The sequence below is a fragment of the Chelonoidis abingdonii genome, chromosome 8 (assembly GCF_003597395.2).
Source record: "Chelonoidis abingdonii isolate Lonesome George chromosome 8, CheloAbing_2.0, whole genome shotgun sequence".
NCBI lineage: Eukaryota > Metazoa > Chordata > Testudines > Testudinidae > Chelonoidis > Chelonoidis abingdonii.
This window is the reverse complement of record NC_133776.1, coordinates 3,706,551-3,729,809: the sequence shown is the minus strand read 5'-3', so window position 1 is coordinate 3,729,809 and position 23,259 is coordinate 3,706,551. Positions and strand designations below refer to the sequence as shown.

General features: G+C 45.3%; 2 protein-coding genes across 2 annotated transcripts; one reads left to right on the top strand and one right to left on the bottom strand.

The window, feature by feature from the left end:
* Positions 1–259: 259 nt before the first annotated feature.
* CLDN16 (claudin 16) lies at positions 260–10,724 on the top strand. The gene is made up of 5 exons (XM_032777369.1): positions 260–373; positions 6,443–6,545; positions 8,501–8,665; positions 9,638–9,829; positions 10,585–10,724. The coding sequence occupies exons 1-5, from the start codon at positions 260–262 to the stop codon at positions 10,722–10,724; spliced, it is 714 nt and encodes a 237-aa protein (XP_032633260.1).
* A 7,727-nt stretch (positions 10,725–18,451) lies between these two features.
* Positions 18,452–23,018, bottom strand: TMEM207 (transmembrane protein 207). Its single transcript, XM_032777370.1, has 5 exons — positions 22,944–23,018; positions 21,037–21,074; positions 20,525–20,569; positions 19,423–19,565; positions 18,452–18,600 (listed from the first exon to the last, which is right to left on the bottom strand). Exons 1-5 carry the CDS (start codon positions 23,016–23,018, stop codon positions 18,452–18,454), a joined length of 450 nt encoding a protein of 149 aa, XP_032633261.1.
* Positions 23,019–23,259: the final 241 nt, after the last annotated feature.

Below are 23,259 nucleotides of genomic sequence, written 5' to 3'. Positions count from 1 at the left end.
TACCTGAACAAATCTGATTGGCTGCAAGGGCTCGGTTGCTCTGGATGACCTCTCAGACCCTCCTCCTTTGGTTGCAGCCTATGTGTATTGTTCTCACAGCAACATTAAGTTTTGTACAATTGAGCATTAGTGTTTGCAAAAGAAAAGGGCACTTCACTCGCTTGATGGCCATTGAAAGACAGGAGCAGTGAACTAAGGCCCGGACTCTCCCTGGGAGGCGGTGTTCTTTATGCCCTGGACGTGCTGAACACTCGTTGGGATGAGGTACCTTCTCCAATATGTCGCGTGTTTCTTCGCCTTCTTCTCTGCTGGGTTTTTGATAGCAGCCACCTGGACAGACTGCTGGATGGTGAACGCTGATGACTCCCTGGAGGTAAGATCGAGATGAGGGTGACCACACATGGCAATGGGAATGTTCCTTTGGAAACCAAAGGGGACAGTCATGCTTCCTGGGCATAGGCAACAAAAAGCCACATCATGAGAGCCCAGCACATCAGCCTTTGGGAGGCTAAAACACCTGCTGGGGTGATGGATATGTGGTACAACCTGCTCAGAGGCAATATTGATATGGGGAACCTCCATCTATAGCGAAAGGCTGGAAATAGTTTAATGAGCCAGTAGTAAATGGAGCGGAATGAATTTCTCCATGAAAGGCTGCCAAGTGCCACTGCAGTCTGATTTTTCTGTTTACCCGTCTGTAAGAAAACAAGCTGCCAGGTTGCTCAGGAATCCTACAGACTGAGCCTGCCAAGAAAATGGAGAGTGTAGGCATTAGGTCCCTGGTAGCTCCTGCTAGCATCATTGTTCCCCTGTCTCTCATACTTTCCCCCTATTATCTTGAGTGAAAAGCAGCTAATGACTTTGGAGAGTGGTATTTGCTCTAGCAAATTGTTTACTGCAACAAACTTCACAGCCTAGAATCTGTTCTCAGCGTCAGCGGTGTAAATGCAGAATAACTCCATTGGCTTTAACAGCATTACTCTGGATTTGCATCAGTGTAAGAGAGCACAATTTGGTCCTACATTTCCAATCCAGGTGGATACCCTGGACTGGTTGTTTTTTCCTTGCTTTGTGAATTCTATAGATCAGACTCTGTAGAATAAAGAAGCCAAAGTGCGAACCTCTGATCTGGATAAAGAACAAGGAGTACTCATGGCACCTCAGAGACTAACACATTTATTTGGGCATAAGCTTTTGTGGGCTAAAACCCACTTCATTAGATGCATGGAGTAGAAAATACAGTAGGAAGATATATATATAGAGAGAGAGAACATGAAAAGATGGGGGTTGCCATACCAACTCTAACTAGAAAATCAGTTAAGGTGGGCTATTATCAGCAGGAGAAAAGAAACTTTTGTAGTGATAATTAGGATGGCCCATTTCAAACAGTTGACAGGAAGGTGTGAGTAACAGTAAGGGGAAAATTAGCATGGAAAATAGGTTTCAGAGTGGTAGCCGTGACCCATCCACCCCCAGTTTTTATTCAAGGCTAATTTAATGGTGTCCAGTTTGCAAATTAATTCCAGTTCTTCAGTTTCTTGTTGGAGTCTGTTTTTGAAGGTTTTTGTGTTAAAGAATTGCAACGTTTAGGTCTGTAATTGAATGGCTTTCTGAGACGCACCTATGGGGCTAGCAGAACTTTGGGGGGAATGCAGAGATTGGCTTTTAGTTCTGAGCCTCAGAAATCTCCCCGTTAACATTTATGCAGATTAGCAGTTTAGAAAAACTGCAATAAAAGTAAATTGCGAGTATCAAAGCAGCAGACTGACCTCCCTGCCTCCCACCACGCAGTCCCAAGCAGTCCCCTGGCTCCCAAACACTCACCCCTTTCACAAGTACCCAGCACCACACAGTTCTACTGTTGCTGCCTTTGAAACCCCCAGAATGGTCAGACCCTGCTGAAGGACTGCAGTTTGGAGAACATAGTTCTCCAGAAAAGTCTGTGCTTTGCACAGTAGTGGTTAAATTCACTCCTGGGCAGTTTTACAGACAGACTTCCTATCTCCCACCTACTTGCTAATGTATGGAATCAGAGGGGTCACCAGGGCTGGCGCTTGCATTTAGGCAACTTAGGCAGTCGCCTAGGGCGCCAGGATTATGGAGAGGGCAGCATTTTGTCGGGGGGGCGGCAGGCGGCTCCGGTTGACTTGCCGCAGTCGTGCCTGCGGAGGGTCCCCTGGTCCCGTGGCTCCAGTGGAGCTGCCGCAGGCTTTTCTGCAAAGGGTCCGCTGCTCCTGTGGCTCCAGTGGACCTCCTGCAGGCATCGCTGCTGCAGCTGCACCGGAGCCGTGGACCACGGGACCCTCCACAGGCATGACTGCGGCAGGTCCACCAGAGCCGCGAGACCCGTGTGCGGGGCAGCGAAATGGCCTGGCGCCTAGGGCACCAGAAACCCTGGCACCGGTCCTGGGGGTCACGCTGGCTGGGCATCACTGGTGCAGAGATCAGAATCTGCTTTCAGATGCCACAGCAATAAGTATGATATTAGGGCCCACCTAGAACAGTGAAAGGTCACAATAGCAACGGGGAAAGATGGCTTTCCCCTAACAACACAAACCCTAATCGTCTCAAGGCCTAGGTACTGTGGTGATGTGTGCTCAGAGATCTGTACTGTAGAAAGAAACGAAACAATGATGTTTAGCATGTCTAAGTATTAAGCTCAGATACATTTAAGGACTGATCCCCAGCAGATGTAAATGGACATCGTCCACCTATACCAAAGCTGGCCCTGGATTTTCAGTCTATTCTTTTAGCTCTTTTTTAAATGTATTGCAGGCAGATGTGAGAAATCCGAGGTCATTGGAAGCTTTTTCTCTCCTTGCCTCTAGCAGCAGATGGCTTGAATTTGACGGGGCTTGGAAAGTTTAAAAGACAACAGAGAGACACCAGAATCTAGCCATTTACAGTAAAGCACCTAAACATATTGACTGCATCGTAACTATATTGTGCCTCGCTATTCATTTTTCACAGACCTGAATTCATTTGGAATAAAACAATCCATATAAAGGATCCAGCCAATGAACAAAAGGCTTTTTAACCTTGTCTTCACCCTCCCTCTGGGTTTCACCTAAGTGCTCCATTAACGCGGAGTTGGGTTAATGGTAGCCACTATTCTCACGTACCTGCCCTGAGCATGAATACCAAACCACACAGCAAAGTGCCCTCAGCATTAATACCTGATAGAATGAGCTTCTTAATTCCCCTAATGAGCTCATTGCCTCTCTAAATATGGGCATGCAGGTAAATGATCAATTCTCTGGGAGCTCGGAAATTGACATTGCTCCTGGTTTCAGCGGGCGACAAAGAATCGTTCAATCAGCTTTCGGTTTGCAGGGAGAGGAGCTGCGTTTCCAGTAAGAATCACTGAGCACTTTTTATTCGGGGCTGTTAGTTTGAGCTGGAGTTAGGTTTCCTTTATTGTGAGCATCACTACGCACGTTGCTGGGTTAGGATAGCAGTACCCTAGAACAGGGGTTCCCAAACTGAGTGCACGTACTACTGGGGGACCATCAGCTTGATATTCCCTCTATTCACTTCACAACCATCTTTTAAGAAAGTGGACCACGAACCAATGACGTTTGGGAGCTTCTGGACTATGGGCTCAGTTCACTTGGGATAAGTTTGAACAGGTCTCTGAACTTTCCTGGTCCTGGAAACTGCTTCAGAAAAAGCTCTCTCGGGGGACGTCATCCCTCTCTGGTTTCAGCCAGGTTAGAAATTATTACTAACATTTTTATTGTATTCTCTAACGGTTCTTCTACCATATTCATCACCGCAGTATCTGAGAGTCTTCCAACAGCACGTTCCATGACATCTGTTTAGGTCTCTCATCCTCTCCGTAGGGGGGAAAGTGTATGTAGGGCAGTGTTTTGTGTTGTCATTTTTAAAATGCTCTTTAGACCTAGCGACACACATTCTCTATGTTTGTTACAGAAGAAATGTCAGAAATGCACCTGACAGGCAGAGCTGAAGGTGGAGAGTTTTAGATCCGGGAAGTTCTTTCCACAGTCTTGGCCCGGCCCCCAAGGAGCTGTGTCTTGCTGCCCAGATGAGCTCTATTCTGATGGTAGAAATTTCCATTGTGCCAGAGGTGTGGAGTTGTCAGCACAGAACCAGGGTGCTATTCTGCTAGGCATGGTGCAAACGTATAAGGTGAACACGGCCTTTGCCCTGCAGATGGAGAAGTTTGGTGGCCGTTCTCTTTATTAACCAGGGAGGCACTCAGGGACTGTTGTGATGACAGCTGTGTCAGCACCTAGAGAAATACAGTCTAACTCACAACCTGAAACGACCGATGATGCAGGAGTGATCGGGAGGGAACAATATACTGGAGTAGCCCAAGGATGAAACAGGCCCATTACAATAGAGCACCAATTAGCCCCATGCTCTCCTCCCCAAGCCAGGGTGAGATGGCTCACTCCATACTGGCACTGAATGGGGGGTGGGGAGTGGCCATACAGGTACAGACAGGGAAGGCAGTGCAGAGGTAAGAGGCACCCTGGAAGAATGTGGGAAGACAGGAGCCTCTCCTGGTGTTTTGGCTTTGCCATTGCTGTCTGAACGAATTCAGGGCCAGGAGAGGAGGGTGACAGACACTCAAAACACACCAAGACACACAAAACTTTGACTGAGCTCTCTTGGGTTAGCAAAGGGCTCGGTTCAGATTTCAGGCCCAGGGTAGAGTTTGGCACATAGAGGCGTGGATTCTCCATGGAAACTGATGAGTTCTGAAGCCCTGCAAAGCTCTAGATTTGGAGTATCGATGTAGCTGACAACATTCATTTGGAAGGCAACACTAAACTTGTGGGCGAGTGGGGGGTGGGTGCCTGACTGTAGGTGCTAGCTGGTCTCAGGATGAGGTGGCTGAGTGGCAGCCTCAGTCTCTGCTGTTCTCTGTCTGTGGCACACAACAGGTTAACAGCCTGAGAACTGAAATACTTTAGTCTAACACAAGTTTTTGGCCTATGATCTAATGGTCCCGTCTGGCCTTAAGCTCTCTGACACTCTGACACTAGGAAATGGAATGTGGCTAAGTGTAAATCATTGCGCTTGAGTATAAATATACCCCTTCTAAGAGTAGCCTAAATGGCCACGGCTTAGCTAACGTGCTAGAGGGAAAGGACCGGCTGAACTGACAGAACCAACATTTAAACTGCCAGTCCAGTCTGTAATAGTAACGAAAACTAGTAAGGTATTGTCTTACGCCAATAGGGGTAGGTTATATACCCAGCCATAGACGTACAGAGTATTCTCTTTCAGTATAGTGTGGCATCATTTCCCTAGCTCAAGAGATTACAAGTTGTGTAACGTGTCCTATTAACTGGTTGGTACCTGGTATTCTTATGTTCTTATGTATTATCTGACTAAATTTAAGTCTGATATTTGGTGCGTTTTGCCATCCAAAAAAGGAGATTTGTCTCATCATCCAAACAAGCGGTACTGTTCATCTTTCCCATGGGGGTTACTCTTTTGTTAAACTAGGCTGGGATTTCTCTGGCAGCCGTAATGCAGACTCGAGTCCAAGGTAGCGCAAACGTTAGCCCTGCTCCCTGCTATATGTACAAGCAATGCCAAGAATATGCAAGAAGTGCTTAATTCCCTTTGGCATATTTACAGTGCTAACAAAAATATCTTCCGTGTTAGATTGACTTATAAGGGGTTGGGTGGGAAGGCTCAGGGGGCTGGGAATCTGAGCGAGGGGGCATGAATGGTGAATGACCTCAACCCGAGTTATGGTCCCAGGGCAAAAAGGCAGCCTGGGGGAAGATGTCTTGCTGCTGCCCATCTTGTCCACACACTTAGTCCCTGAGGATGTCAGTCCAGCAGCTGTCATTCCCACTAAGTTCACTTTGAAACAGGAAACCCCAAAGCACAAGCCATGCGATTTTTTCCCCTACCAAATTCCTGGCAGCTCGAGGTAAAATTATCCGGGCAGAATTGTCTTAATTTAAAACAATGTTCACTCAGAACCAAGTTGTACAGTGACTTTTCAGTTCCGAGTGACCTGAGTTCCAGGCATGTTGGTAACCACCCGGAGCCTGATTCTGGAAATGGCAAAACTCTTATTGTCATTAACTGTTTGTGGTGCTGTAGGAACTTGGCATCCCAGGCCCAGTCCAGGACCCCCTTGTGCTAGGTGTTATATAAACAGTCCTTGCCACAAAGACCTTACAATCTAAGCATAGGAGAAGAGACAACAGGGGGCTGCAGACAGGGGAGCACAAGAAAATGATGAGACAATATGAATTAGCATGATAGGTAGTGGGCTCAGTACACTGAACACTTCTGCCTGAGCAATTGTCCACTGATGAAGACCAGCCCCTGTGGAAGTCAATGGGAGTTTTGTCATTGACTTCGCTGGGCTAAAATGTCCCTAGCGCTCCCTCCTCTGGCTCCTGCTGTTTCATCTGGGTGTCCTCACTCACTGCGTTTTTACTTCTAGGTGAGCACGAAGTGCCGTGGCCTGTGGTGGGAATGTGTCACCAACGTGTTTGATGGGATTCAAACCTGTGACGAGTATGACTCTATATTTGCTGAGCACCCCTGTACGTATGCTTCAAATTTCACTCACAAACCATGGAAGGGTGGCATGGTATGTGAGGAGTCATCACTTTTTGAGAGGGGAGATTGTCACAGCCTGAAATATTTTCAAAGGGAGTCCCAGCAAAAAAAGTTTGAGATCTCCTGATCTAGTCTAATCCCCTGTCAAGATGCAGCAGTTGTTACAGATGGCTGTCCAGCCTCTGTTGGAAAACTTCCAGTGAAGGAGCTTCAAACATTCTCCTTTCCAAGGACAGATTTTGTATGGCAGGCAGGGGTGGCTCCAGGCACCAGCACACCAAGCACGTGCTTGGGGCGGCAAGCCATGGGAGGTGGTCTGCTTGTCGCTGCGAGGGCAGCAGGGAGGTTGCCTTCGGCGGCATGCCTGCAGAGGGTCAGCTGGTCCCGCAGCTTCGACGGACCTCCCACAGGCGTGCCGCCAAATCTGCGGGACTTGGGACCTCCCGCAGGCAAGCCACTGAAGGCAGCCTGCTTGCCGTGTTTGGGGCAGCAAAATACCTAGAGCCGCCCCTGATGGCAGACTCCACAGGAGATTTTGATCATATTGCAAAATGTAAAGCTGATATGATACTCTTAGAAACCTGAAGGCTTAGGGCTTGTCTTCACTGCAAAGTGAATGAGTTACAACTTGAGTGCTGTCCCTAACTCCCACCCTGTCCACACAAGAATCCTTAACTTGAGTGCGATGGTGCTTTTAACTTGAGGCAGTTGGTCCGTCAGGGGACTAGCGGCATTTGAGCGAGCACAACTCATCAGTCACTAACACAACTGCTCAGTAGTGTGGAAGCAGGTTTATGCCACTCAAATGCTGCTAGTCCTCCAAGGCCTTCCCATAATTCCCACATGTGCCCCAAAAGTTCAGAGAAGTTCTGCCATAATTCACTGGGAAAGAATTTGTAGCGTGGCTCAGCTTATGGCAGAACCATGGGATACAGTCCCAGAAACCTTTGAGATAGCTCCAGTGTGGACATAAGCAACTCAAGCAGGGTTTCACAATATGGCTGCTCTCACTTTTGCTAAGGTAACTGGAGAGGAGTGACTCCAGTTATCCACTCGGCAGTGACGACGGACCCTTAGGTGGGGCATAGGCTGTGTGTACACCTGGCGCTGGCCATCTGCACAGGGTCAGCTTCACCTTCAGTCTGTCAGGAGAACCTCCATGAAAGACACAGCTGGCTGGGGTGCTCAGGACAAGATGACATGTTTCTGGCTGCCTCCACATCCCAGTAAAAAGGCCTCAGCAAAGGCCTGCCCACAGTGCCTGCTGCCATCCCATCTCTTCATCTTCCAGACATTCTTATCCTTAAAGTATCTATGGTTAGATTAGCCATAGTGCAGCGGGATTAATTTAGGATGTGTCACCGGTTGGGGGAAGAAGAAGCCTTCTTTATTAATGTCCGGTATACAAACAAGACTACGGATAACTAGCATCAACTATGGGCCTGTCAACTACCATCATCCAGGGTGTGACATCAATGGTGGGGCCTAACACTGTGATGCTGTCCAAAAGATGGGGTGATTTTTACATGTGGGATTTAATCATTTTAAAGTGCTGCATAGCAGTCACTCTCTTTTGGGAAGTGGCAGATGTCAGCTGATCACCAGGCCTAAGGTTTCACGCAATACTCCTTTCTGGAGAGATTCTGCTACCTCGGGTGCTTTGATTTCAATGGGCGCGTCTGGTGAAGACGCTCTGTGACGATGGGAGCGCGCTCTCCCATCAGCATAATTACTCCACTTCTGCAAGAGGTGGAAGCTACATCGCTGGTGTGGACAGCGCTTCGGTCACTGTTACTTCGGGAGGTGCCTTTTTCACACCGCTGAGTGCCGTAGGTTACCTCGACTCACGCGGTAGTGTAGACCTGCCCCCAGTTCTTTAGCTTTTAGGACCCTGTCTGTATTTCCTTGCTATACTGCAACCCCCTACCCTGTCCTGCAGTGAAGCTGGTGCTGACCAGAGCCATGATGATCACAGCAGACATCCTGGCGGGGTTTGGATTCGCTTTCCTGCTCCTGGGACTTGACTGTGTCAAATTCCTCATGGACGAGCCCACCATCAAGCTGCGTATCTGTCTCGTGTCTGGAGTTACATTGCTCATAGCAGGTATTTGTCCAGTGCGGTCACATGATCATAGATGGCCCGATTAAAAATAAATAATTAGTGCAAAGGAGTGAGAGTAGTTTAGTGGGCCGAGACACACGCTCTATGAGAGGAAGCAAGGTCCAATGGTTTGGCCGCTAGCCAGAAAACCAAATTCAATTCTCTGCTATACCGCTGACTTTCTTTGTGACCCTGGCAAGTTACTTAGCTTCTCTGTGCCTCGGTTTCCCATCTGTAAAATGGGGATAATAGCACTGCCCTGCCTTAGCCTCACAGCTGAGGTGTTCTAAGGCTAACAACGCTAGCATGTGAGATTCTTAGATACTAGCGTGCTGGGGGCCAGAGAAGTAACTAGGATAAATAGGTGCCAAGTTATAGCATCAGCTCACTTTGGACAAAGTCATATTTGGATTTGCACCAATATTAGAAAAGCTCTCCCAGTGTCACTTCCCTCACAGATATAAAGGTCACTGGGAGGCTCATGGATACATGTGCTTCTAATGTGCTCAGAGATCCGCTTCTGTACGGGCCAGTGTGTATTAGGGCTAATCAAAAAGCACTTTGTGAACATTTTGTTGGCCATTTCCTCTGGTTGTGTGTCCAAATTCAAAATATTCCTGAAAAACGTTGAAATTCAAAAACTCCTGATCAGCTACAAGTTGATAAACAGGGGATAGTGGGGCAGAGGGGAATTGCATAGATATATAATCTCCCCTCCCTCCCAACACAGTTTTAAGTAGAAGTTTCAAAATTTGAAAGATGTCAACCAGCTAGAGTGTCCATGACACTTTGAGCAAGCAAACCCATCGAGTATAAACTGCACTTGAGTACACATGGGACCTGCCAGATGAAGTCAGCAGGAGCTAATGGGAGTGTTAGGAGATGGCAGAGTATACGCCAGGAATCGCATAGTCCTGGAAATCACTGTGACCTGTCTGACAGCTCTCTTCGCTGCTCTTCTCTCCTGCCCTGCAGGCTTCCCAGGCCTTATTGGCTCGGTATGGTATGCCCTCGGGATATATGTGGAGCGCTCCTCCCTGGTTTTGCATAATGTGTTTCTTGGCATCCAGTATAAGTTTGGCTGGTCTTGTTGGCTCGGAATGGCTGGGTCCCTGGGCTGCTTCTTATCTGGGGCTGTGCTCACCTGCTGCATGTATCTCTTCCGAGGTAAGATCCAATGGCATCAACTAAATACAGTCGAGATAAGGTTAATAATCTTGTGGGAGCTGTTACACATGCTCAGAGCGATAGAATGTTGCTCAGGCGGCATCTCCTGGGCAGAAAGGAGAGCTCAAGTCTGTGTGTCCATTAGACCCTCAAATTCACTACTGTGGTTCTGACTGCTGGGATGTGGATCCTTAGCAGCTTAGAACAGGACCAAGATTTTTCACACATTTTCTATAGCTCTCCAGCGGCCTATCAGAGGCTATTACCTGAGGCTCACGCCTGATCTGACTGCGTTGGAGAACGTGGCGTTCAGCGATCACTCAGTACTTCATGTGCTCACAAGAGATCTGCTGTGTTCTGTGTCTGGTTCAGTCCAACTGGCTGAGCAAAACAAGAGCTTCCGAGCACCCTGCCCAGGTGCTCTGTCTGGGAAGCTCAGCCCTTAAAGGCCCAGTCCCCAATATCACAGAGCCTATATAGAAAGCTTCATCTCCTATCCGGCATCATGTGTGATGGTTAAGTGTGCATCAGTGTTTTGCCTGTATAATGTGCAGAGTAATACTTTACCTATCTTTGTGAAGTGTTTTGAGATCCTCGGATAGAAGATGAGGTCTAAGTGTAAAGTGCATTGTTATAATTTACCTTATTAACAAATTGGAAACATCATCGCGTTGTATTCTGAGGGCACTTTGCTGATGGAAATGACCAGGTCATTGCTAATCAGATTTTCCTCTTTCTTTCCCTTTGCAACACAGATGTTGGCTCTGAGAGGTTCTATTCCCCCAATTCTTTGAGGAAGATGTATTCCCCAGCTGGAACGACTGTGGCAAACACATACTATCCAACATCTCAGACAGCGACTGCCAAAATGTACGCAATGGACACCAGAGTATGAGGAACAGCAAATGAGGAGACTAGAGTGCTGCTTTTATTTTGAACTGCTTATTCAGAGGCCTGGCCTCCAGCGTTTGTGAGGGGGATGCTAAGTTGTGCCTCACAGATACGTGTAGAATGGCCTATATCAGGAGCTTGAAATAAAATTATCTTCTGCAGCAACAAGGCAAGAAAGCAGCTGCCAGGAAGGATCACGAATGCAGGACTCCCACTGAGTTACATTCTGAGAGGTGCTAAACACCAGCTGAGTTCCATTAATCTTGCTGTTCAGCCTCAGTCAAAATTTGGCCCAGTGACTTCACTGTGAGTTGAAAGAAATCAGCTCTTTGCAGGAGTAGGCACCTACATGTTGTATAAAGAAACCAAAAGACGAAGGGGGCAGTGTGAAATCACAGAGCTAATTCATGTGTGATAAGGCACTGACAGACCAGGGAGACCACACATATGGGCCTCTGCTGAGAGGCAGCTGGGCCGCCAGGTCAACATCTGGAATCCATGTAGTCAGGACATAGGCGTGTCCTGTCCTCCAGAGCAACAACAGATCAGTACAGAAGGGAACGAGTTTGTACTAACCTGCACCCTCCTCTTCTGTCTGTGCCTTAGGCTCGCCCACAATCACCAGCTGGAGAAAACACTGTAGGCGCAGATGCATTCTGCCCTGCGAAATGCAAACCTCTTCACCAAATGTTAAGTAGCTGATCAGGCAATCCATTTGGGATTCTCTGTTGCCCAGCTCTGGAAATCCTAATTCAGTACTTAACCATTCCCTTCCTGAGTCAGACAAGGACAGATTGGGTGAGGATGCAGAACTGGCCATGTCTCATGATGAATGGATTAACTACGAGCTGATATAACTGACTGTAAAATCGCTTTGACCTGAACCCCTTTTAAATCAAAACACTTTCTTATCCAATTCAGAGCTATTTTACTGGGCATGAAATCTACAGCTCTTATGTAGATCTTGGCTAGGCTAGGATGTAGGCCTTTTCTTCATTAGGAAAAAAAATCATGTTTTTAACAAATTAGCTAACATAAGCTAAAACCCCAGTGTAGACAGGGCAATTTTCAACACATTTGTTGGTAGCCACAGACCGTGGGTGGGAGTCTTAAGTTTAACTCACCCAGTTTAGCATGTGTTAAGTCTACACCCCTTGTCTAGACAAGAGTTTTAGAACACGTTAGTTAGCATAGCTTAGCTAATATGGCAGCAATGCATTTTTATCCCCATCTAGACATGGTGCTAGGCACTTCCCGGTACTGTTGGAATGGCTGTCTTGGATTCAACGGACAGGATGAGTGTCCTTTAGGTGTATAAATGCAGGTACTTTATGGAAAAATAGACATTGTTTGTAAATAACCTCTTTGATTAGTTTAGTTCCTTCCCTGTAAATAGACTGCAGCACACCCAATAAAATGGTCTTATAATAAAACAGTTAAATCTGTATTACCCATTTTGTCTGTAATATTTCACCCTCTTGTTACTTTCCTCAGTCTCAGTTAACCATGTAAATAATATACTTTGTTGTGACCTCTTACGATTAAACAATTTGCTGAGGCAGAGGTTTGTATATATTTTTAAATATAGTGTTTCCTCCTCCCTTGTTTTCATGAGTTATTTGCACGGGGCTCTGGTGATTTTATTAGAATGAGGATGTGGATCCAGAGAGCACAGTTTTACTTAAAACATTTTAGAACTGTAATAAAACGCACGCTGAGAAACGCATGTAATTTCCAGCCCTGCAGGATTCTCCCATGGTGGTGGGAGAGGAGGAGAGGTGCTCAGGTGATAGTTCTGCTAGATCATGATCTGTGTGATATAGATAATGTCCCTCCTGGAAATGAGGGGCAAAAGGCAGCAGCACAAATAGGAAGAGGCTTTAGGAAGAGGTTTGATCTCTGATTGCTAACACTGGATCCCACTGCATATCACCGTCACTTGCTTTTCAAGATCTAGGAGCCTTTGCTGTGAGCTTTAGTTGAATCCATGTTTTTTAATCTGTTCTTAATGTTTCCAAAGGGTCAATGCTTCTGAAAAGAAAACCCATAGGGAAGAAGCATTCATACAGGCTGCTTTCTGCATCGATGAGTCCCAAGAATGTGCAGAAGTATAAATGAGATTAGTTTGTATAACACAATGACTAAACAACAGGCCCTGGCTGCCCCACTTCTTTAAATGGGAAACCAAACAACTTTTTACCTGTTAAGATCGCCAGGATATTGAGTTCATCCTGCAGATGCTGACAGCATTTAATAATAATGAACAAATATATAATAATCAATAATACCGCTTAGCACTGGGAGTGATTTTTTCTTCAAAGCTTCACAAGTATTAGGAAATTCAACCTCTTAATAGGCAGGTGAGTTCTATTGTCCCCATTTTACAGAGGGGAAAGCTGAGGCAGGTGGCAAGTGACTAGTCCAAGGCTAAAGAAAAAATCAGTGTCAGAACTGGAGCTAGACTCCAGGTGCTCCTGTCTCTCAGTTTCATGTGCACATCAATAGACAACACTACCCTTTTATAGATTCAAAGCACTATTAAGAGATACTTGAGCCCCTGTGCTGTGTGGATCCAGCTGACTTCAATGGAGCTCTCTTTGGGTGCTGCAAGTATCTGGTGGCAGGGGGATCATGGCAGAATCACGGCCTTAGTTTCGATAGAAAGGAACCAAAGAAAAACATGTTTTGGCTTCTTTGCAGCATGCAACTCGACAGATCTCCCATAGCGCTGGATCCTGTGGGGCTCAGCACTGCCAATGGGCGTGGAGGGCACTTTTCCAAGGGTCGCCAGTTCGCACTTACAAGGTTGAGCCTGTACGGTACTTTGATTAGCGTCTTCAGTTCATGTTGCAAAAAAGCTGGAAATCCTGACATCTCATGGCCCAGAGAAGAACAGCCACCTACGTCTGCCCTGCAAAATTGATTCCTCATCCTCTCCCTCTACCCAAAAAGACACCATCAAACCAATCATTCCAGACTATAATACTGAGTCTTCAGATTGAACTGGAAAACAGATCAACGAGCATTTCTGTTATTTCCTGGTTTTTTTACATGTTGCTTGTCATTCTTGATTGATTTTTGAAGTAAATGCAAAGTAATGCACATTGGAAAACATCATCCCAACTATATATATCAAATGATGGGGTCTAAATTAGCTGTTACCACTCAAGAAAGAGATCTTGGAGTCATTGTGGATAGTTCTCTGAAAGCATCCACTCAATGTGCAGCGGCAGTCAAAAAAGCAAACAGAATGCCAGGAATCATTAAGAAAGGGATAGATAATAGGATAGAAAATATCATATTGCCTCTAGAGAAATCCATGGTGTGCTCACAGCTTGAATACTGCGTGCAGATGTGGTCACCCCATCTCAAAAAAGATATATTGGAACTGTAAAAGATTCTGAAAAGGGCAACAAAAATACTTAGAGATATGGAACAACTGCCGTATGAGGAGAGATTAATAAGACTGGGACTTTTCAGCTTGGAAAAGAGGTGATTAAGGGGGGATATGATATAGGTCTGTAAAATCATGACTGGTGTGGAGAAAGTAAATAAGGAAGTGTTATTTACTCCTCCTCATAACACAAGAACTAGGGGTCACCAAATGAAATTAATAGGCAGCAGATTGAAAACAATCATAAGGAAGTATTTTTCCACACAACTCACAGTCAGTCTGTGGAACTCTTTGCCAGAGGATGCTGTGAAGGCCAAGATTATAACAGGGTTCAAGAAATAAGTAGATAAGTTAATGGATGATCGGTCCACCAATGGCTATTAGCCAGAATAGGCAGGAATGGTGTCCCTAGCCTCTGTTTGCCAGAAGCTGGGAATGGGCGACAGAGGATGAGTCACTTGATGATTCCCTGTTCTATTCATTCCCTCTGGGGCACCTGGCATTGGCCACTGTCAGAAGACAGGACACTGGGCTAGATGGACCTTTGGTCTGACCCAGTATGACCGTTCCTATGTTCTTATTTTCTCTTTGGAAACATCTCCCCAACATGTTCAGCCTGTATTCGATTTTGCTCCATTTTGCATCAGATCCAAAAGGCCACTGTGGCTTTTCCATGCAAATGACTTTATTTATGACTTTGTAATTCAATCCTTGAATGGAGCGATGAAGTGAAAGCCTCGCTATGCAGCTTTCCTTGTGCCAGCCTTCCTGGACCCAGGAAATTAATCCTTCTACAATTCGTTATTTACCCACTATCAAAACTTAGCAACAGCGGATCCCAAAGGCAAAATATTCACCCTCTTATTGCCTTCCATGGTTTTTTCACATGATTTCCATTTCGTTGCATTGTTCGTTATGGTAGTTGGAAGGCAGTTATGGAGCGCCAGCACTATTACATCTGAAAGACAGGGATTTTTCAGCTGATACTTTATAAAAAATGTCTCATCTTCCAGTGTAACTCTTGGAAACATTGCTCAGCCAAAAAGAAATACCTTCCTCGGGGGCTGAGTGCTGCATGGGGACATAAAGCCCAAAGCAAAGTGACTGTTCTCTGGAGAGACCACCTAGGGAACTCAATCCACCCATGCTGCTCTGGGGCAGCTCAGAAGGGCCTGGGACTGACCGAAGGAGTGCACCAATGGAGCTGCTACTGGTTGGATCCACACACCTAAATGCCTCCAGGTAAGTAAGTGAGAGTAACAGTCATTCTTAAAAGAAAGCAACTGTCATCATCCCCATTTTACAGATGGGGAAACTTAGGCACAGGACAGTGACATGACCAAGGTAACACATCATAGCTGTTGCAGAGTGAGGAATAGACGCCCAGGTATGTTGGCTCTGAACCCAGTGCCTTACCCATTACCCCACACTGCTTCTTGTGGGGCACATAGAGATTCCAGCTATTACGACGAACCCCTGGTCATAAGCGATGTAGCTGGTCCACACCAAGCTCATCGATGAGGAGGAAAATTCCTTACTGCTCAGACCCTCTTGGATCCATGCCCTGGTGCACTTTTCATGGGAACAAATGCTCAGCCCTCCCGCAATGTTATGCTGGTGGAAGGAGATAGACTGACAACTCTGGAGAGGAAGGTCTTCCGTTTGTGCACTGTACATGTGCAGCATGGCGAGTGACAATGGCCACTTTCCCCATGCTGCAATACCCTGGTGGGAACTGAGCTCATCCTGAAGTGCATCCTGATCCGGCTTGAAGTGTGGAGGTTGCCAGTATGAGCAGATGTGTGTCTGTGAGTGTGAGAAGTTATATGCCCAAACCAGGCAGGGTAGAATGTCAAAACCTGACATTACTGCATTGAGTTTCCTTAGAGGTGCAAGCTGGGGGAGGGAATATATATACAGGGCCGCCCAGAGGATTCCGGGGGCCTGGGGTCTTCAGTAGCGAGGGGCCCCTGCTTCGGCGGTAATTCGGCGGCGGGGGGCCCTTCCGTTCCAGGACCCATTGCCGAAGTGCCCTGAAGATTTGCGGCGGGGGCCCCCCCGCCGCTGAATTGCCGCCAAAGACCAGGCTGCACTTCGGCGGTGGGTCCCGCTTCAGCGGTAATTCTCCGGCGGGGGGTCCTTCAATCCCAGAGCGAGAGGACCCCCCCGCCGGCGAAGACCGGGAGCGGAAAAAAATCTGGGGGCCCAGGCCCCGCAAGAGTTTTCCAGGCCCCTTGGAGCGAGTGAAGGACCCTGCTCTGGGGCCCCCAAAAAACTCTCGTGGGGGCCCCTGCAGGATCCACTGGTTTGCCTGGGGCAAATTGCCCCTCTTGCCGCCCCTCTGGGCGACCCTGTATATATATTTTTATTGGACCAACTTCTGTTGGTGTGAGAGATACGTTTCGAGCTACACAGAGCTCTTCTGCCGATCTGGGAAAGGAACTCCCAGCCTCAGAGCAAAATGCAAGTTTCCCTACTCACTTCCCAGCTGTCACCAGTATCCTTCTGGTATTTGCCTCTGATGACCTTCCCCCTGTAGATAATCTAGTGAAGTAGAGACCAGTGTGAAGCATACCTGGCTCTTGTGGGCTGGGAATTTCAGATCAGTGAGCCAGATAAGGGCAGCAAGATACCATGGCCCAAGGCCTTCCTCACCGGCCCGGTGAAATAAAAACACCTCAAACAATCTCATTGAGCCCTTCAGTGGGTGGACCTTTCCCCCATAAGCTGCTCCCCAGTGTTAAAGCAGGCTGCCTGGATGTATTGTGGTCACATATGTCATCTCACAATCATGAATACATCACAGCCTATTTCTGTGATTCCCTTTGGCTCATTTTCTTTATCCTGTAGCACTGTGGGGGTTATTACTGCAGGGCAAGCATGCCACTGAACACAATTGGATTAAACCATTTTATTTTTCGAATAACAAAAGCACCAAAATGTGAAACAAACCAAATTTTAAACCCGCACAATAACACGGCAACCATAACCTGTTCTCTGTGGCGAGCTCAATTTTGATGTAACCAAAAAGCCCCTTAATCACTGTTGATAGTCTGTATCGCCCTCTCCTGGACATTGGAGAGAAGAGTCACCCTCTTTACCAGGAACGTGAATTATTGAATGTGTTCAAAATGAGGATGTATTGTGAAAACTGGACCCTCTTTGCTTGTTAGCCTCTCCAGTAATATGACTAGAAGGTGACATTCAATGAAATTAAAAGAAGCAACATATTTAGAACCAAGTGAATAATTATAAGTCAATAATGCTTTGTGCAGAATAAAATACAGACCACCTATGGAGCTCGCTCTGTTTGATTACTTATAAACTATTGTTATTTCAAAGCCAAAACCAGAATCTTGGATCTCAGCACTGGTGAATTTAGGAAGTCAACCGACCTGGAATGTGGCAATGGGAAAGCAGGCAGTGGTCTCAGATGCTGGTCCCCTTTGGCCTTTGGGGCTGGGCCGGCACACAGAGCTGCAGTGCTGAGCGCCATTCTTTTCTGGTTATGACAGATACCGAAGCGGAGACAGGCACAGGGTGACCAGACAGCAAATGTCAAAAATTGGGACAAGGAGTGGGGGGTAATAGGAGCCTATATAAGAAAAAGACCCAAAAATTGGGACTGTCCCTATAAAATCAGGACATCTGGTCACCCTAGACAGGCACAATATTAATACTGAAATCAAGAGTATTTACGTCAACTGAAAATAACCAGAGCAACATTTTAATTTGGTTCCAGTTGAAGAGACCCTCTGCCGCCTTTCAAGCTGCTGCACTTTTCCACTGTCTGTATCTTTTAAACCATACTACGCATTTCATGGGAGGCAAACAGTCCATCACTTACATGGGGAATATTTACATCACACTTCACAGTATAACAGTGTAACTCTAACGCTGCCTGGTGCCATGCTGGCTTGGTGCCAATTGACTGAAGCAAACCCATCTATTTCCAACTTGAGAAGCTGCTGCCTAGTCATGTCTTAGCCTTTGCTCCTGAAAGGCAGGGAGCTGCAAGTACATGGGAGGAATTAGGATATTAAATAGGCTAAATGTTCAGGTTGAATCAAAAATGTTGGGTACAGACAGATCTAAACTTTGGAGGATCCTGAACTTCAGATCCAGATCTTGAGCCTGCAAGGAAGGTGAAAACTTCCTCTCTGCAATAGAGTCCTTTGGAGTGTAACGGGAAAGTGGGTGTGATTCTATTAGCATTTTGTTCCCCCTTTTAATTTAAAAATAAAATACTTCCTCTGTCTCCTCTTCAGCCTCATGGCTGATTCTGTTCTCACACTGGTGTAGATCTGGAGTAACACAGGGAGGTATGAATCAGGCCCCTAGTGTTTGCCTGCCGTCATAATATCCTCGTAGGAAGGAAGCGATCCAGTCCCCCTGCTGCCGACGTGCAGGGCGGGAGAAGGGCACAGCTCTGGGTTTGGAGAGTGGGCATGGACTCCAGAAAAGGCATATGGAGAAGTTTCACTTACTGGGAAGAGAAAAATGGAGCTTTTCTTGGTAACCATACGCGAGCCTTGAGTGAAACCACACATGGGGGACCGAGGTGACTGTGTGGGGGGGGGGGGAGGGGAGAGGACGATGATGATGACGTGAGAGCTACATTAGCTTGAGATATTGAAGTATCACATGGTTCCTGTCACTTGAAAGAAAATTACAAGAGAAATCTGCCATGCACATGCAGCAGCTGCATCTCAGGGCTCTGGGACCAGCTAACTATACATTGTGGGCTGGGAAGCTCTGAATTCAATCTGCCAACACTAGAAGAGTCAAGTGTTTGGTTTGGTGTGATTGCCCCAGACAGCCTAGTGTTTGCTCTGAACCCCTGACCCAGAAAGCTACCAGGCTTTCCTCTTGGATTATCAGGGCTCATGCACTCGGTCTGATGGGACATCCTTGGGGTTTCTTCTGAGGGGCGCTCATTTAAGATCTGATCCAATGCCTATTGAAGCTAATGGAGATACCCCCAGATACTGTAGGAGACCAGCCCTGGGTCCATTTTGAGAGGGGCTGGGACCAATTAACCCAGTGCCCGTGTTCCCTTGTGACAATATTCCAATGAATATGAGGCCTAATGATTGTTTTAAATGCCCCATGAGATGGACAGCTCTCCAGGAAGGAAGCCCAGGGCAGTAACTCTCATCTGGGTGGGAGGCCAGATCACTGGATTGAACGCAGCATCACTTTACCTGCCGAGTCAGGGAACTATGGCCCTGCCACTGAATTTGGGTTGGACCCTACAGGAGCAGGTTTAGCGACAAGAAGCCCCGCAAAGATCTAGATGGAAACTAACCACCAAGAGAATCGGAGTCACTGAGCGCAAAGATGGCGAGCGTGCGCCGGGAAGGGAAGTTGCTCCGCCGTTTCAGCCAGTACTGCAGGCAGAAGAGAATCCCACAGGACAGGATCATGGCCAGAAAGAACAAGATCAATAACCTGAAGCAGAGACATAGACATGGAACAATCAACAGCAGGTGGCAACTGCAAACAGTTTCAGAAGTGAAGGCAGGAGGGCAGGTTTTGGGGGAGTGAGAAGAGACCTGCTAACTAGGAGAAGGGCAAAGTTGGTCCAATTATTGAAATTCTCTTGCACAAAAAACTTCAAAACATTTTTGGCAAAACTTTTTTTGGGGGGGGAAGGGGGAGAGTGGCAGTTTTTTTTTTTAACCAGAGTTGCACAAACTGTTGCAGCCAATGGCCAAAGTCCCATTGATTGCTCCTGTGCCTAGGATCAGGCCCTCCCATCTGGCTGGCTTTTTCTGAAAATTCAGAATTTCTGCAAAAACACTTTTCATTAAGAATTTTGATTTTTTTCCATTAAAAACGCTCAGCTGATCAGCTCTGCTGTCCGCAAACAGTAAAAGGGATGAGGAGAAATGATCCAGTCAGGGCAGAACACAAAATAACGGGTTTAAGCACAGAAAATTCAGGTGAAATGTGAGGACAAATGTTCCTTGTTATCGATTGCTCTCTCCATATCTCTTAGAAGCTAGGTGAAATTTTTCAGTCAAATATTTTATTTGCTGAAAAATGCAGTTTCAGGTCAAATTTGGCAAATACTGTCAGTCAAATAAAAAATGAAAAAAAATTAGAAAAAGTCAAAACAGTACATTCCCACATATCCCAAATGAAACCTGGCAACTTTTTGTTTCAAAATGGCGTTTTATTTAGAAATTTAACTCAATTTCTTTTTTAAGGGCAAAAACACCCCAAAACATAAAAACAAAACCAAACCCAAACCTCGCAAAACCAAAAACATTTTAATTTTGGTTCTACCCCAAATTAAATGATTTTGAATTTTTTGGTTTGGTTAATTATTCACTCAGCTTTCTTGTCTATATATCAATACATTCTTTTTTTCGCCAATTCTGTCTTAAGAATGGCTCAGTACTTACCAGACATACCAGGCACTGAGGCGCTCCTCATTGTAATTAACACATCTAGCAATTAAAGAAACAGACAACATGTTGGGACAGCGCTGAGCCCAGTGACATGAAATCAGCTGAAGTGCTGTCCTTAATTTGAGTGGTGGAAGAACCAGCACCATTAACAAATTTATAGTGGTACAACATTTAATTAGTGGGATGTGTTTAAATCAAATGTGTATAACTATTTTCCTTCAAATACATTGTACATTGCAATTGTTCTCTCTATGTTAACAAAACAACAAAATTATACATTATCATAAGAAACAGCTGGGTATCTCCCCATTGTATCTCTCTCTTTCTGAAGAAAAATTAAGCTCAGATAGCTAGCATGCTTGCTATCCCTTTTTATATTAATGGTATGAACACGGTACTCTTATTTAGAGCATATAGATTATTTTGTGTTTTCCTTACTTTGCATTGCCTGTAAAATTCCAAATCCAAAATAATAACCAGTGAGCATGTGGAGAGTGAGTACTTACAGTTCATCAGGTTCACATTTCGGATCAGAGTCTGCTAACTGAAACACACGTGGAAACCAGTCAGAGCAAATACAGTATCTTGTTAATAGAATCCTTTTCTATTTGAACTGAAAAGTACCTATAGACAAATTCAGGGCCTGATCTTGTGACTGTTACTTGCGTGACCAGTCCCATTGATTTTGTCTCCCGAACTAAAGAAGAATAAGAGCCTTGATAAAGTTTCTTGGATTGGGCCCGTAGTTTTTTCTGTTAGTGGCCTGATCCAGCTCCTGTGGAAATCAGCAGAAAGTCTGCCATCTAGTTTGCTCAGATCCTTAGTGTTCTAATAAAAGCTGGGAGAAAGACATCCTGTTCAGATGTTTAGTGCTAATGGGTGACATATGTTTTTGCTAAGTGACATGCCAAAGTCCAAGAGCAAAGAGATATGAACAAGCATAATCAGAAATGTTTACAACACTGGCATTGATTTGCTATTCAAAATCGGTTGCTGAACAGTGTCTGTGAATAATTGTGGGTGTGTAGCTCCTTTGCAAAACTTTTATTGTGAATGTTCAATATTTGTGATTTGAGTCATTTCGGAATGTTTCTGTTCCATGATTGGAGGACTGTGCAACTGTTAGAATCAGGTCTTTGGTGTGAAGCTTTGCAACTATGAATCTGAAAGTTGCTTTGGGGGAATATTTTATAACATTCATTTCAATCTGGCAAACATTCCTGCCACTAACTGCATTTTCCAACTTATCTGTGAAAAGTGAACAAAACAGTTGATAAGCACAAGCTGAATCAAATCCATTTAAAATCTCAAATGAATATCAGGGGAAATTTTTGGACATATTTTCCAGCTCTGTTGCAGAAAAAAATAAATCAAGTATCAAATTGCAGTAAAATAATGGTACAGTATAAATAAAATGTGACAAATTAGATTCAGTTCTTAAATAAAAATGATGCATAATTTGCAGATAATTGCTATACTTCATATTTCTTTTTACATGTGTCTGACAGGCATATAAATCTGTGTCCTCCTTTGAGTCAAAACTGAAAAGCTCTTTTGCATATAAGACAGATTTCTATTTGGACAGATCACGTATCACATTTCTAATTAGCGGGGATCAGTGTAAGAGCCATGTTGTACAATCCTAGCAACACCCCGAACAGCAATAAATCATCTTACATGGCTCTATAATGGGCCCACTCCTGTCTGCATTGCCATTAACCTTAATAGGAGCAGAATCAGTTCCCAGGTATAACAAAAGGCTTTGAGTGTAAGATAAAACATTATCTATGAAATTTCATGGAGGGTTTAAAATGAAACGGGAAACAGAAAGAGACTGAGAATTCAAACTGAACTTTTCCAGACGTGCCCTTTTCAAATTGTGCTCATCTGCCAAGTCTCACACACATAGTGGGGTATCATTTTTTAATTGTTTGCCTCACTTCTGCCAATTATGAGGAAAGCAGGTGAAAAAAACAAAGACAGTTTATCACCAGGATCATATGTGGCTGTGAGTGCTTTTTATGGATGAATGAACACATGTAACTTATCTTTCACATTCTTTAAACGTCTCTGTGTGAAGCGATCACTCCTTATGTTACTGACACACATAAATACCTGAATAACACTGTAGATAGATAGATAAACTGTCTTCAGTGAAATCCTACTAATTCGGCTGGAGACATGCACTTTCTAATTTTAACAGCCATATATTGATTAAAAGGATTCATATACTAAAAGAAAAATATCAGTACATTCAATGGAATTGGTTTTGAATATAAAATCCCAACTGCTTGGCAGGTCTTTACAGATATTTTTCAGATGTTGTTATTGCCAAGTTATACCAAGAATAAAAACATGCTCAACAGAGCCCTAAAATCAATCAAAGTCTGACCCCAGTAAAAGATTTTGTTACCTGGAATAATGTCAGACACAGGCCTCCAATTTCTGAGATCAGCCAGGTAAGACACTGAGCTTTGGGTCTCCACATTGTTAACAACAGAAGCCCCTGTAAGGCTCTGTTTTATCGCTGCAGCTATAGGATCACATATGAGCTGGAACTTTTACACATCCCTATAAATTGTCCTTTGAGCCATGGAATACATTATCCAATAGCTCCTTGTGACTCAGGAATAATAGCCAGGGAATGAATGCTGCTTTGCATGAACACACTCAAATAGCCAGGAGTCCTAAAGGAATATTAGTTTGAGGTCAGCACCTTGCAAATGTTC

What these genes read in the sequence shown, in the direction of transcription:
- CLDN16 (XM_032777369.1), top strand. Translation starts at nt 260, where the DNA reads ATGAGGTACCTTCTCCAATATGTCGCGTGTTTCTTCGCCTTCTTCTCT. An exon ending in ACGCTGATGACTCCCTGGAG is followed by an intron (nt 374 to 6,442) that starts GTAAGATCGAGA and finishes TTTTACTTCTAG; the next exon opens with GTGAGCACGAAGTGCCGTGG. An exon ending in TATATTTGCTGAGCACCCCT is followed by an intron (nt 6,546 to 8,500) that starts GTACGTATGCTT and finishes CCTGTCCTGCAG; the next exon opens with TGAAGCTGGTGCTGACCAGA.
- TMEM207 (XM_032777370.1), bottom strand. Translation starts at nt 23,018, where the DNA reads ATGTGGAGACCCAAAGCTCAGTGTCTTACCTGGCTGATCTCAGAAATT. An exon ending in TGTGTCTGACATTATTCCAG is followed by an intron (nt 21,075 to 22,943) that starts GTAACAAAATCT and finishes CGTGTGTTTCAG; the next exon opens with TTAGCAGACTCTGATCCGAA. An exon ending in TGACTCCGATTCTCTTGGTG is followed by an intron (nt 18,601 to 19,422) that starts GTTAGTTTCCAT and finishes TTCTCTTCCCAG; the next exon opens with TAAGTGAAACTTCTCCATAT.